A 15,411-nucleotide genomic window follows, 5' to 3' on the forward strand; every position below is an offset into this window, starting at 1 on the left:
AGGTGGGTGTTCCAATGGCCTCCAGCTTCTTAGAGGTACTAACCCAGTTCTTAAGATGTCCTCCTGCTAACAAGTTCTTCTTCTTAGAGAAAAAGGCTTTCTTTTCCCTCAGTGATTGAGAGTTGTTTGCCAAGTCTTCCCCCTTGCCAAGACAATGATTGGAAAAAGCTTTCCTGGGGGCTCAGAAACTGAGAATCCCAATAATAATGACCAATGTTGAGGTGGCAGGAAATCCGAGGGCTCTATGGCTAAGTGTCTCATTTCTTCTCATAACCTTTCTCTTCCAGACTTTGTGAAGACAGAACGAGATGAGGCCACTGGGCAGAAGTCCCTAAAGAGTCTCATTAGCCATGACCCCATGAAACATTGGGATTGTTCCTCCAGGTAGGTAGTGGATATGACCTTATTGTTCAAAACAGTCTGGGAAACTGGTGGGGGCATGAGAATTTAGGACCTAGGAGAAGTTAAAATAAAGCTAGAAGGAAGAGCTCTTGAGGGAAACTGGCGTACACCTGCCCAGTGGTTTCACTGTCCCATGTCCCTCAGCAGCTTTTCCAGACTTTTTTATCCATCCTCAAACCTCTTAAGTCCCCTCTTTGCCCGCCCTCTCAGGTGAGGAGCATTCAACAAGAGCTCCTCATCACTCAGATGCCTTCCCCACTGTCTTTTAGCCATTCAATTGTTTAACTTTTCGTGATCTCGTGGCAAAGATTTTCTTCACCAAGATAACTGGAGTGGTTTGCCATTTTCTTCACCAGTGAACATGAGTAAATGGAGCTTAAGTGACGCGTCCAGGATCATACCATTAGGAAATGTCTGAGATCGATTCGAACTCAGGTCTTCCCATCTCACTCAGCTAGAAATATAGAGGGCTATGCAGGGCCTATCCCACTACTGATCGTCATGGAAGCTTTGATCTGATCCATTCCTGGACTGGACCCAGTTCTGTCCTCAGGCAATCTGATGTGGTCCCCACCCACGCTTTTGACACTATAGACAACAGGTCTACCCAGACCCCTGCACCTCAGAATTCCTGAGTCCAAGAGGTTCACCAGCCTCAGTCTCCTCTCTCACTAGTATCCTTTGGTCTCCTCCTAGCCACTGGCTGGTTTTCCCTGCTGCCTAAAAACACACTCCTGTCCCTGTCTTTAAGAAAATCAATGATGCAACTCTTCTCCCTACAGATGGTCATCTCTCCTTCCTCCTCTTCAGGGCTGAACTCAGGTCATCAATCAATGGTCCCTTTTCTCTCTCTCTCTCTCTCTCTCTCTCTCTCTCTCTCTCTCTCTCTCTCTCTCTCTCTCTCCCCCCTATGATCTGGCTTCTGGCTTTAACATTCAACTGCAAGTCCTTCTGAAGCGATCGGTGACCTCTTACTCAGCAGATTTAGTGAGCTTTTCTCACTCCTCATCCTTCTTGACTTCTCAGTAACATTGACACGGTCACAGTCCCAGGCACAGTTCCTGAGATATGACTCAACCAGCCAGCGTTATTTCTCGATTAACACCACTGGTCTTTGACCTAAGTCTCTGCTTAGGAAAGCTGATTGGAAGCCACTTGGAAATCCCATCATGTCAATGGAAAATCTATCTTTAAGTTAACCAGAAGTAAGGAGCAAGAGGTCATTTTTTATTGGTCAGAAATCTTCTGGTTCTCTTTGCTCCTATCAAGGAGCAGTCACCCAAATGGCGGATCCAGCATGGGGACATGATGTCAAGGTCATTTCTCTCTAACTTCAGGCTGCTGGCTGGCTTGGAGTGAATCTGAACTCATCTCTCTTCTGTTCTTAGTGACCTTGGGCAAGTCACTTGGCCCCTCTGAACCTCAGTTTCCTCAATTGTAAAAAGAGTGTTGGACTAAATGGCTTCTGGGGTTCTCTACTCTTGCTCTATGATCCTATGAGCCTGTGATTTTGGAGGATAGACAAATTATGTTTTACTTAGGCTCAGATGAAAAGTTGCTTTTATTCCTCCTGAGCAAGCATCAGCAGAGAGTAATGAATGTGGTCCAGAAGCAGGTTGGTAAATCAGAGGAAGCCCAGCCAGGGGGAACAACCTGCTATAGAAAATCCATTAGGTGAATCATGGACTGCAGAATAATTGGAAATTAATGATCATCCCAGTGGGACAGTCCTCCCATACTTCCCTAACAGGAAGAGGCTGAGTCAGAGCTCACCTCTGCCCAGGGTGAGTATCTGTGAGTTTTGTGCCCACTGGTGTGAGCTGAAATTGGAAGGGGATGAAGAGAAATTGGGGGGAGGGGGGGCTTGGGATCCAAGAAGCCAATGGTCATCTGTACAAACCCCTGAGCTCTGTGTGTTTGTGTGTGTCTGCCTTCCCTCTTAGACCTCATTTCAGTGGTTCCAGTTTCACCGAGGTCACCAACCCCAACTATCTTGGGGTTGCACATTTCAGCCAGCAGATGCCCCTCCATGGGAAGTCGGCCATCTCGTCCGAGCTGCAGCCCAGCTGCTGGAGCTATGATCAGCCTCCCAAAGACAACCCCCCAGGTCCCAGCTGGGGAGAATCTCCTCAGACCCCACCCTCACAGCCCCCATTGTCTCCAAAAAAGTTTGCTCCCTCCTCAACAGGCCGAGCACCTAATCTCAGGACCCAGGAGCAATTGTGAGTATTATTTTTCATGACCAGATTTTTGGACCCTGGTAAAAACAGAATGACCTCTGAGATCCCTTCCAACTGGAGATCTATGATCCTTTTTTGACCAGCTTTCATAACTGGATTCCTCTCATTTCTACTGGCTTGAAATCCACTGTTCATTGGTCCACTGTCTGTCCTCTCGAATCCTACAAAATGAATCCAATCCCTCTTCCAGCCTCCTGCCCTTCCTAACCTGAAAGGGGCTCTTCTCATTTTCAATGGAAACAGCTCCAGTCTCTTCTGCTATTTCTCATGCCAACCCAGTTCTGAACTTTTCCCGTTCTAGGTTCTCTCTCCTAGACCTAGGGCAGCTAGGTGGCACCGTAGATAGAGCTGGGTCTTGGAATCAGGAAGACCTGAGTTCAAATGTGACCTCAGACACTTACTAGCTGGGCAACCTTGGATAAGCACTTTACCCTGATTGCCTCATATGCGGGACCATCTCCAGTTGTTCTGATTCAGATGGTCCCAGAGGAGAAAGCAAGGCTGGGGGCTTAGTACAGCCTCCCCTCACTCAAATCCAGTTTACTTGCTTGTTGTAACATCACTGCCTGGGTGTCATGGTCTTCTTTGAGAATGAAGGGCAAACAACAGCAGCTCTTACTGTTCCCTCTGAGAAGTCACAGCTCAGAATCAACCAGAGAGCTTGATAATTATCTAACTCAGCCTCCTCAATTTAAAGGAGAAGGGTGAACTGACTTGCCCTGGCACACAGTTCTTAGCAGAAATGAGATTCCAGTTCAGATCCTCTGACTCTGGATCCTAGCAGAAGAGAATACCAATAAAACTTTGAGTACTAGGTGTTAGGGGGAAAGACATTCATTCATTCCTCTTGCCTTTTGTGTAACTGAGTCATCTCAATTGTGTCCAACCCTTTAGGGGTTTCCTTGGCAGAGATGCTGGAAGACTTTGCTATTTCCTTTTCCAGCTCATTTTCCAGATGAAGAAACTGAGTTAACCAGGATTAAGTGACTTGGTCCAGGGTCACACAGCTAGTGTCTTAAGGCCAGATTTGAACTCATCTAGACTCCAAGTCCAGTGCTCCATCCACCAAAACAGTTAGTGTGACAGATCTTATCACTACACTCATCAGTCAGTAAGCATGTCCCTGACCCTGTGCTACAAAGAAAAGCAAAACAGCCCCTTGCATTCTAATGGACAAAATGACATGGAAATAAATAGTATGTACAAAATGCATCTTAGAGGGGAGATTGGACAACGACATTATCATCTGGGAGAGCAGGAAAAGCCTTCTGCTGAAGGGGGCACTTGAAGTGAGCTTTGTCGTAATCTTTTTTTTTTATTTATTTGGTTTTTGCAAGGCATTGGGGTTAATTTTGAAGTAATCTTGAAGGATTACTACTTACCTTAGTGTAATTCCTAATTAACTTAAATATTCTTGGTAACTCCATGATAAGCTTAGTAGTTTCTATACCACTAAAGAATTACAAGTACTATCTATGCTAGCTGTGTGATACTGGTCAAATCACTTCACCTCTGCCTCAGTTTCCTCATTTGCAAAATGGTTCGGTTGATTGAGGTCAGCTAGATGACACAGTGGAGCAGTGGCTAGAGGATGGGACTCACAGTCAGGAAGACTCTTCTTCATGAGTTCAAATTAGGCATTCACTAGCTGTGGGACCCTGGGCAAGTCACTTCTCTTTGCCTTAGTTTCTTCATCTGTAAGATGAGTTGGAGCAGGAATGGCAAATTGCTCCATTATCTTTGCCAAGAAAACTCTAAATAGGGTCACAAAGAGTCAGACACAACTGAAGCAGCCTGAACAAGAACCACAAAATGGTGATGACAGTAGGACCTACCTCCTCCGATAAGATAATGTGTGTAAAGTGTTTTCAGACCTTAAAGTGCTATGTCCAGATTACTGTTATTGTTGTCGTTGTTGTTTAGTCATTTTCACTGGTATCTGCCTCACCATGACCCCATTTTGGATTTTCTTGACAAAGATACTGGAATACTTTGTCATTTGCTTCTCCAATTCACTTTACAGATGAAGAAACTGAGGTAAAAGGGCTAAATGACTTGCTCATGGTCATAGAGCTAGTAAGTATCTGGGGTCAGACTTGAACTCTGGAAGAGAAGTCTTCCTAACTCCAGGTTCCATAATCTATCCATTGAATTACTTAGCTGCTCATTATTATCATCACCTTGAAGGTTTGGGGAGGAAGGATAAAGGAATAAGTATCTATTAAGCACCAACTATGTACCAGTGACTATGATAAATGATTTAATAAATACTGTTTGGGGGTGGCTAGGTAGCACAGTGGCTAGAGCACCGGCCTGGAGTCAGGAGTACCTGAGATCAAATCCGGCCTCAGACACTTAATAATTACCTAGCTGTGTGGCCTTGGACAAGTCACTTAACCCCATCCTTGCACAAAAAAACCTAACAAATAAATAAACAAACAAACAAATAAATAAATATTGTTTCATTTGATCTTCACAACAAATTAAGGAGATAAGTACTATTATTAACTTCATTTTACAATTGAGGAAACTAAATCAGATACAAGCTAAGTGACTTGTCCAAAGGCTGCCCTGTTAGGAAGTGTCAAAAGTTAGATTTGAACTCAGGTCTTGCTGACTTCCAGCCCTCATCCCCAATATATGTTTGATAAATGCTTGTTAAATTAAATCTGTCTGATAAGTACTTATTAAATTACATTGAATTAATTTCTATCCATTATTATTTTTGTTAAGTATTCATTATATAACAACCTTCTGTTATTATTCAATTCATCCATTATTTCATTTGTCCTTCCTAGCAAACTCTATGGGATAAGCAGGGGAGGTGCATTATCCCCCTTTGGCAGATAAGAAAGCAACCTCAGAACCAGGGCGTCTTGCTCCAGATCTTTGCCCCACACCAGACACTATTAGGTGAATGCTGATCCATCCCCACTTTCCTGGCCGTGGCTTCCCATGCACTGGAAGACTGGGATGCAGAAGGCTTTCCAGAGCTAAGATCCCACCCAGGGTTAAGCATTAAAATGGGTTTCCTATTCTCGGTCTCATGATTTGCCTGGCAAGAAGCCACTCTCCAAAGAATGTCTGAATCAGGGGTTGGAGTGAGTCAGAAAGGGCTGAGAGGAAGAACCAGGGGAAGAAACCAGTAGTCAACTAGCCTTGGTTACAAAACACAGAGAATACTGTCTCCTATTTAAAGTCTTACCAAGCACCTAACATTTATGGGGTTCAAATTCACAGTCCAGAACCAGACTGGAATTCAGCAGCCACCCAGAATGAATCCCTTTAGTGTTCACCCAACCTTAGCTTGAAGCTCTCCAGTGACAGAGAGCTCACTCCCTGACTAGACAGCCCACTCTGTTTTGTGATAATCCTTAGAGTCAAGAAACTAGGTAATATAGTGGCTCTGGAGTCAGGAGGACCAGAGTTCAAATTCGACCTCAGACACTTAATAATTACCCAGCTGTGTGACCTTGGGCAAGTCACTTAACCCCCTTGCCATTTAAAAAACAAACAAACAAACAAGAAGGTAATCTTTAGTGTTAGGAAGTTTTCATTGGCGGTAAATCGAATGCCATCGTACCTCTAATTTCAGTCAGTTCTGAATTTTTCCTTTCTGTATTTTAGACTTTCTAACTTGATCTCCTTCCATTCATCTTTTCCCTTTCTTTCCAATGGCTACAGGCCCAGTGACTTGGGAAAGAACACGGCGGATCCCTCGCCTATGGAGGAACAACAGATGACAAAGCCGGAAATGTTTGAGAATCCACTATATGGTTCTGTGATTTCCTTCCTTAAACCAGCACCCAGAAAAGAGCAAGATTCCCCCAAGACCTTGAGGAAGGATCGCCCAGTCTGCCCAGACCCTGGAGCTCCACCTCCAGCCATCAACCTCAAGAAGCCCCCAGAAGGAGAGAGCAGCAAGCTGGCCAACAAGCAGATCTCTCCCCCTTTCCTCCCTGTGCCCAGGATGCGTTCCTTTACTTGTTCCTCCTCTGCAGAAGGGAGAAGCACATCTGGAGGGGAAAAGACCCAGGGGAAGCCCAAACCCCCCACCCCCTCAGAAACTCCGGTGCCAGCTAAGAGGCCAGTCAAGCCTGCTAGGTCTGAAATGAGTCAGCAGGGGAATCCAGGACAGATAAATAGGCCCCCTCTGCCCGCCAAGAGCCCAGCTGTCTTACACTTGCAGCATTCCAAAGCCCGGGACTACCGGGAAAGTTCTGAGCTCCCACACCATGGGAAGCACTGGCCAGAAGAAGGGCCAGTCAGCAGGACCTCCATGCAGGTAAGTGTGGAAGAGAGTGAGATGGAAAGGGAGGAGGGACCGGCCCCATCACTCATGAGTCATCAGCCGATGATGGAGAGGAAAGGCCACAGGCTGGGAACTCCGAGGACAGGGCCATTGGAGGGACCCTTGAACTTCAGAGTAGTACAATGCAAAGGCTCCTTCCCTTCTTCAAAACAAAAATGAATCCCCATCAGTGTGTTCATTTTCCTCATCCATTGGTGCTTCCCCTTTTTATAAGTGGTTTTTATTTTGTCCTTCGATCTCAAAGAAGGCCATGACATCAGAGAGGTGAGGCCATGACAAGCACTTGAATTGGATTTGAGTGGGGGGGGGGGGGGGTGCTGTGCTAAGTCACCAGTCTCAGTTTCTCCTCCAGAGTCATCTGGGTCCAGTGGTCAGATAGGAAACAGAATGACTGGAGATGGCCCTGGATATGAGGCAATTGGGGTTAAGTGACTTGCCCAAGGTCACACAGCTAGTTAGTGTCAAGTGTCTGAGACTAGATTCAAACTCCTGTCCTCCTGACACTCCGGTCAGTGCTTTATCCACTGTACCACCTAGCTGCCCCCTTTTTATAAGTGCATCTTGCCAAACAGGGCAATCAGGGCAACTTAGAGAATAACTCCCAAACCCCCTGATAGTCCAACCTCCGGATCCCATTCCTTTATGTTCACATTGCTTCTGACCTAAGTGACAGCCTCCAAATAGCCTCCCTGCCTCCAGGCTCTCTTTGTCCTACTCCATCCTCAAAATTCTACAGGATTAAAGTCTCCAGTAGACAATTCTGGTCAAACTTGCTCAAAAAAATCTTCACTGAATCCCTACCATCTCCCAAATAAAACCCACATTTCTTGGAATGGTGCTCAAAGGCCTCCACAACACAACTCTCATCCACCTTCCTAGTTTTCTTAACAGAGCTCCTGTATCACTTGGATCTTGATTCAGATCCCTCCCTCATCTCCTCCATCAGGCACCCCAAGAAGGGGACTCTGTCACTACGAGAGACTAATTAGAGACCACCAAGGGTCTTTGAAATGACCAGGCAAAGCAGGACAGGGCTGAGCAAGGAGGTCTGGACTGCTCCAGGGGAACTGTGAGAGCAGCTCCTGCCACTGGCCTCTCTGGCTTCTCTGATCCCAAACTGCAAGAAACTCGAATGTTTTTACCATTGAATCCCAATTCCTGGAATGGCACTCAATAAATACATGCCCCCCCCCGGCCCTAATATCTCACTTCATAATGACACCTGTCTTAGCCAGCCCCCTCCCACTCCAGAGCAACTGGGACACTGTGGGACCCTCAACCAGCACTGGATGGCTAGCCAAGTCCCAAGAGTCTCCTCTGCCAATCCCATGTTCCTGTCAGACCACCAGCTCATATAAAGCTGGTTGTCAACAGATACCCCCTAAAATCTTTTTTAACCCATAAACAGCTGCCAAACCAACTTCCCCCACCCCATACAATTAGGCTCCTGAACCTAAATTCAGGATTTACCTTGCCCCTGCCCATATTCCCAGTCTCGTTTCATACCACTTCTCTTTATATAGTCAATGCTGCAATCAAACACAGCTCATCTTTTCCCATCTCTGGACCTCTCCCTACATAATCCAACAGATCTGGGAGGTGGCTTCACTTTTGTTGCCTCAATTTCCTCACATTAAATTCCATCCCATCCTTCAATATAAAGTTCAGGCACACATCTTCCATAAAAATCTTCCTTGGTATAAATATGTCCAACTTCCTTGAAGTTAGTGTAATTTTTCTCTACCTCATCTCTCTAGTTGAAGCATTTTGCTTTACTCGATTGTAAACTCCTTGAGGACAGGGCCTTTGTGGTATTCTCCCGATCCCTGTGCTTTGCACAATTCTTTGTTCATCTAAAGCTTCTCTGAGGGCATCTAATCCAAGTCCTCAGTTGGAGGGAAGAGCCTCAGCAAGGTTAAGTAATTTGTCCAAGATCACACAAGCAGTAAGTGATTGAATTGTAATAAGAATCCATATCTCACAACTTTAAAATCTTTGAATTGAATCTGGATCTTGATTCTATTTTATAATATGCTTGATCATGCCCCTTGTGTCATCCACAGATTTGAAAAGCATGACTGTGTCTTAATCTGAGTCATTAAAAAAAAATCTGGACCCTAGATAAAAGTCTTAGTCTCTCTGGCTTTCTAGAAGTGTCATCCATACCCTTTTAGGCATAGGCAGCCCATCAATTACAAATCTATTTACTGGAATTACTCCATTTCACCATTGTATCTATGCAGATGTTATGAAAGACTATGTTAAATGTTTTGCTGAAGTCTGGATATACAATGTCTATGACATTCTACCGAGTAATCACAGATCATGAGACTCAGGGATGCATGATACCCCACAGGTGATCTAGTCCAATCCCCCCATTTTACAAAGACTGGAGAGACAAAGTGACCTTCCCATTGTCACCCTGGAAGCAAATACCTATGCCAGAATTCAAACCCTAAGTCTTTGTATTCCAAATTTCATTCCATTTCCATTATACAATGCAAGCTACCCAAAATAAGGTTACTTTTGCATGCTATATGGCTCCATGTTCACTCCTAATCACTGCTTCCTTTTCTAAATACTGAGAAAGTACCTTTTATTAACTTGTTCCAGAATTTTGTTGAAGATTGATGTCATGCTTAACAGACTGCTTGTACTATCTCGAACTCCTCTCTACCCTTTCTTCTTTTGGGAAATAGGAACAGCATCTCTCCAGCTGATGCCCTAACCCTAACCCTCAGGCCTTCTTCAACTTCTCAAAGATTGTCTGGAACAACTCTGACAATCTCACTTGAGATCTGGAGGCAAGAAACTCTTCTAAAACAACTTCACATTCTCTCTCTGTGTCTTTTCACCCATCTCCTTCTTTTGCTTCTTTAAACAAATATCATCTTTTTAAAAAATTAAATATTTCATTTATTACTTATTCCAACTAACATGCAACTGTAGTTTTCGCCAATATTTTTTGGCAAGGTTTTGAGTTTTACAGTTTTCTACCTCCCTCCCTTCCCTTTCCTCCTCCAATCTAATATAGGCTCTACATGCATAACCATGAACTCTCTGTTTCTTGTTCTGCCCTTTCAAAGCTGAGGTCTTTCTTTCTAAAATGTTTTTTAAGGCATGTTTAACTAGTCTTCAAAGGATACTTACTTTCTGGAAGAGACAAAAGCATCCACTGACAGATCTGGCAGTGTCTTCCCCTAGCAATGGACCTTTCTGTCTTATTTAATAGTGCCTTTTTTTTAAAGATCCTTTCTGTTCTATATTTAGCATTTTTATAAGATTCAGATCATTCTGGACTTTATTCTTGTTGCTCTTTTTAATTCATTGCTTGTTGCACTGTCCATTCTTCCATCTGTCTACATTTTGGTGTTTAAAGGGAGTCTTGAGCTCATCAATGTGGGGATTCATTCCCCCAGGACATACTGTGACCCATCCCTTGATTTCTCATCCCGGTCAAGTCTTGTCCATGTTTTCCCATATACTTTGCATGGGAAATCAACCCAAAATGAAGGGTTTCTTCTTCTTAACTTTCATCTACGAGCTTTTCAAAAAAAATTAAATAACTATATACTTCAATGTAATTGCTTTCCTTTGTAACCTTATACATTTTGCGTTATATAAATTTTAAAAAGTTAGAGTCCACAGCTTTCACCAGTCTGATTGCCACAGGAATCTGTGGCACTAAGGTTCTTAACCCCTAGCCTAGATCTTCTGACATTTCGCAAGCCCTTGGATCACCCATCATTCTCACATCCCTCTCATGATAGGACTGGTTCCATCTTTTTTTTTCTTATGATACATATCCTTAATAGTGTCCCTAACCCTGCTTCCTAGTCATGGGTCATCACTAGAAAGATGCTGTTACCCACTTGCACCCCTCAGATATCTCTCCATTGTTCCTAGGTCCATCTTCTGAAGCCAGAAAGAAACAGTTGAACCCTTCCTGTATTGTTTGTGTCATACCAGCTATGATCCAAATTAAATTAGGAAAAACATCTTTGCTTCTGGAACTCACAAAGATAGCAGCAAAGAACAAGGGTATCAAAGACATGCAGATGAGAGGGCAGGATTAAAATAAATGCATTTATAAATATTCTACATAAGCAAATCTCTCATAGCGGATAGATCTATGAGTCTTTGTTTAGAAATGGTGGAGATGGGAAACTTCACTACTGCTCTTACAATTAAGGTTTCATGGAAGAATGACATTTAGAGAATTGCTTAAATCAGGGTAGGGATATCTACCCATGAGCCATATAAGGCCCACAAAATCATTCGGTCTGGCCTTACCATAGCAACTACAGACAGAACTCAGAATTCAATAAATCTAGAGTCCTAAGGGGTGACTCAATTAAGTATTTGACCAAATATAGCAAACAAATGACATTATAAATATCCAAATGGCCCTTGGCAGAAAAAAAGTTTCCCATTCCTGGTTTAAAAGAAAGAAAAACTTGGCAACATGGGCCAAGGGGAGGGGCAGAAGAAGTGCTGGAGGCAGAGAGAAAAAGCTAAAGAGGTAAGACTTTGAAGAAAATTGCTTGGAAAAGCCTTGAATCAGCAAGCAAAGAACTGAGGACAGCTCAAGTAACTTGGGCCAAGACTTTGCATAAGCAGGGAAGGATTTGAATTTGATTTATAGGTTAAGGTGTTTTTTTTTTTAAGGATTGCTAATTCAGTTCAATTCCATTCATCAAGTATTTATTAAATATTGCTTATTTGCCAGTCCATTGTGGTAGCAGAGGGATACAAAGACTGCCCTCAAGGAGCTTACGTTCTAACTTATATCCGTGTATGCTTGCCCGAGGCTTTTTCATTTAGCCCTCATGTTGTGCATATGTCCTATATAGATATTTGCTCAATTGAATGGAAGTTGAGAGAGGTCACACAAAAATAAATAAAAAACCAATGTTTTACCTCTAAGAAGATATTGGATGCTTTTCTGGCCCTGTGACCTCAATCATTTTTAACCTCTCTGGGTCCCATGTTCTCCATCTGCAAAAACAGAGCCAGATGCCATGGACTAGATGCTATTTAGGGCTTCTTCTGTTCTAAGAGAGTAAGACCATAACTTCTCTCTCTCTCTCTCTCTCTCTCTCTCTCTCTCTCTCTCTCTCTCTCTGTCTCTTTTGTGTTCTCCACAGTGAGTGTCACCTGGGCAAGCATATCCTGAAAGAGAAGGTGGACAGGCCTCCCCTATACTCTACAATCTGATGTTCCTGACATCATTCACAAGGCTTTTTGTTTTCAAGAAATGAACTAAGCTCCTTGGTGACCACTGGATTTTCACTGTTGGTTCCCCTGGATGACACTGATGGTTCGATTACACTGATGGTTCCACTGGATGACACTGATGGTTCACTGAGTGGAATTGTTTGGGTTGGAAAAACCCAAGTGACCAACCGTCTGTTACAATACCACAGGGGCTATTGCGATGCTTTAGAGCGTGGATCCGGCAGCCAGCCATCTCCAAAGGAGAGAATAAGGTACAAATGAGAGAGAGAAGAGGACTCTCAGCAAACCAAAGACATGGGGCCTGGGCATATCCAGGGCAATGATTCCTTCAGTGGGACCTCTAGCCTGAGCAAAGCTTTAATGGGGAAGCAAAACAAAACCGTGGAGACTAGACCAGTCGAATGCTATTCCCTTCCAGGCTGTTTGTTCCCAGTCCCTGACTTAGGGTACTAGGCAATTTACCTTTAGAGATCATGGAGTCACAAAGTAGACTAGATACGGTCTTGGGAAGTTCTCGCTTCTTGGTAAAACCAATGGGGAAAACATCATTTAATTTAGCTTAGAATGCAATGTAAGGAGATTCAGGTCATGTTAAAAGGGACTTAGCTGAGCAAGAAAGGATGACTTTCTCAGTCTAGGTCTGCCTATAGGGGGATGCGAAGGCCCCTTCATATCAGAAAGCTTTTCTTGGGTTTATTAAGCACCAGAAGGTCTGGTCAAGTTAACTCATCCCCATTCTGCCAAAGATTAAGCCTCAGATACTAATAGATGGGGCAAGACTTCCCTAACACTTAATCACTTACTAGCATCCACTTCTACACTGTTGCTCAAATCAGAGGTGGCGCCCTTCCACCCAATGTACTTTAGAATGAACACATCTTGTTCTGGGGCCAGGTTATCTCTGCCTTTCTCTGTAACTGGTTCTTCTTCCCTTTGTGGATTGAGTGTGATAAAGTATTTGGTGATTTTCACCCCTGTTCAATTTTATTTTAAATGAGAAAAAATACTAGTGGTGTAAAGCAAGGTATTGTGTGTGTGTGTGTGTGAGTGAGTGAGTGCACTTATGTGCTCATGGGTCAAGCTGTATATATTAATGTGTCAATAAAGTTGGCTTTTCTCACTCAGCTGCCACCTGTCACATTTCATCCATAGCCTTTGGTACCATGTCCCCTTCCCTGGATCTTTCCTGTTTGTTATTAACTTGGGTAAACTTGAGTAAATCACTTCACTTAGGCTTCACTTTCCTCATCTGTGGGAAAAGAGAGACAGAAGAAACACTTCCACCCCTTCCAAGCTCCAAGTATTGATTTTGTGGGCAATTAAAATGCAAGCCTCTGGAGGGTAGAGACCATCTTGATTTTGCATTTGTATCCCCAGTACTCAGCATGATACCCTACAGCTGGTAGGCATAGAGCTAAGGATTAGACCTGGAGTTAGATGGGGATAAAGAAATCCCATCTGCCCATGCAAGTTGACATCTTCTCTGTGGCTAATAGTCTTAGAATGGTCAGAACCTTGCCAGATGGGCGAAACCATATTAAAAAGTAATTAGGAAATGTTTAATTTGACCCCAAATGGGGTTCAGGAAAAGGTAGACATGACTGATCGACAACAACCAATAGAGCATGAAAAAGCCAACTCTTGACTTTCAGGAGAGATCATTCACTTACTCATTTCAAGGGCATTCACCGAGCTCCTGCCCTGGCCAGGGTGCTAGATTCTGGAGGAGAAATAAGGAAAAACGATCTCATCCTGTCCCGTAGCTTCCACTGTTCGTGGCTTGAGACATTTCACTAACTCAGCCCCCCATCAGATTTGTCTTACTTGCTTCTGTCTATTGATTCCATGGGTTGGATTTTTCTTATTTTTTTCCCATGGGGGGGGGGGGTAGAGGAGGAAGAGAAATAGATGCTAATTAATTAGAAAAATATTGGTCTTTCTGAAATGATATTTTATTATATATTAAAGAAATAATTAGAAAATTCAGTAAAATATTCTGTCTCCTTTTGTTCCCTGTAATATTTCACTGTTTTCCCTGCCCCCAGTCTCTTCTTTCTTCTGCAATCCAAAGGTCAAAACGGCCATTCCTAAATCACAGGGCTGACGGTATAATTCCCCTACTCAAACTCTTCATGGCTCCCCATCGCCTCTAGTGTCAAATACTCCTCTGTGCAGCATTTAGAACCCTTCACAGCCTGGTCCCAGCCTATCTTCATAGACCTATCACTCATTATCACTAATTTAGACAAACGGCTCTTTCTCACACTCCACATTTACTCTCCCACCTCCATGAATTTATATGATAAGAAAGGACAGGAAGGGAATAAGCATTTATATAACTCCTACTGTGTACCAAGCACTTTACAATAAGTATCTCTTTTGATTCTCACCAAAGCCCTGGGAGAGACGTACTATTATTATCTCCACTTTATGGAGGAGGAAACTGAGACAAACAGGCTAAGTGACGTGCCCAGAGCAAATGCTGCCTCATAAACTCACTGGCTCTGGTCCCATCTACCTCTCTGTCTGCGCACTACTCTCCACTGTGGGGCATCATGGACAATCATCCTGAGAGCTCACTACGACAATTTAGTTGACAACTCAAAGTCTTGATATGCTCATGTTCAGAGACACTACAAATTGATTCCTAATTAGCACTGTCTCATTTTGTGATAAGGCTTTCCCTGATGGATCCCACAGATAATTAATTAGAGCCTGTCATGTTCTTTCCATTTTCTAGTGGGATAAAAAAGGCAGTCGCAGAACCCAAGTCTTCCCATACAATTTCATCTTGAGAATTGAGCCAGTCACTTGGATTGTTCATCTGGTGGTTCTTTGCCCCAAAGCCTTGGTGAATACTTCTACAATTCATGCAGGCAGCTAATGTGATCAGGATTTCTTTACAGAGAATTGAGAGTAGGTAGGCTGATTCTAAATTTCTGGGCCTCAGTTTCCTCATATATGAAATAAGAGGGTTGGACTAAATAGTCTTGAGGTCCTTCTAGCTCTAAATCCTATCCTATAGTTCTGTGACTTTATGTCCCCTTCGTGTTGACACAAAACATCTAAGCTTGAACCATGACCTCACTCTCTGGTTACAGAGTCCTTATGTGTCCCTCCTTCTAAGGGCTTATTGACCTCTTAGCCTTGAACCCGTGCCTTCTGGGTTCAATACATGCCCTAGTAGGTCTCTCCAAATACCTTGACCCCAAGTCCCAA

At 43.5% G+C, this 15,411-nt stretch overlaps 1 protein-coding gene across 3 annotated transcripts in view; it reads left to right on the forward strand.

The window, feature by feature from the left end:
• The window catches only part of INPP5D (inositol polyphosphate-5-phosphatase D), a 137,291-nt gene extending 123,217 nt beyond the window's left edge, over window positions 1–14,074 (forward strand). For 2 of the 3 annotated variants that reach the window (XM_074189702.1, XM_074189704.1), the window contains 4 exons: window positions 288–384; window positions 2,346–2,624; window positions 6,327–6,927; window positions 12,102–14,073. In XM_074189702.1, the coding sequence (XP_074045803.1) occupies window positions 288–384; window positions 2,346–2,624; window positions 6,327–6,927; window positions 12,102–12,104 (980 nt within the window). In that variant the 3' untranslated portion in view covers window positions 12,105–14,073. Of the gene's footprint in view, window positions 1–287; window positions 385–2,345; window positions 2,625–6,326; window positions 6,928–12,101 lie in introns of all 3 variants that reach the window. The other variant, XM_074189703.1, reaches the window with a different exon arrangement.
• The last annotated feature ends 1,337 nt before the right edge of the window (window positions 14,075–15,411 follow it).

The sequence above is a fragment of the Macrotis lagotis genome, chromosome 5 (genome assembly GCF_037893015.1).
Source record: "Macrotis lagotis isolate mMagLag1 chromosome 5, bilby.v1.9.chrom.fasta, whole genome shotgun sequence".
Taxonomy (NCBI): Eukaryota; Metazoa; Chordata; class Mammalia; order Peramelemorphia; family Peramelidae; genus Macrotis; species Macrotis lagotis.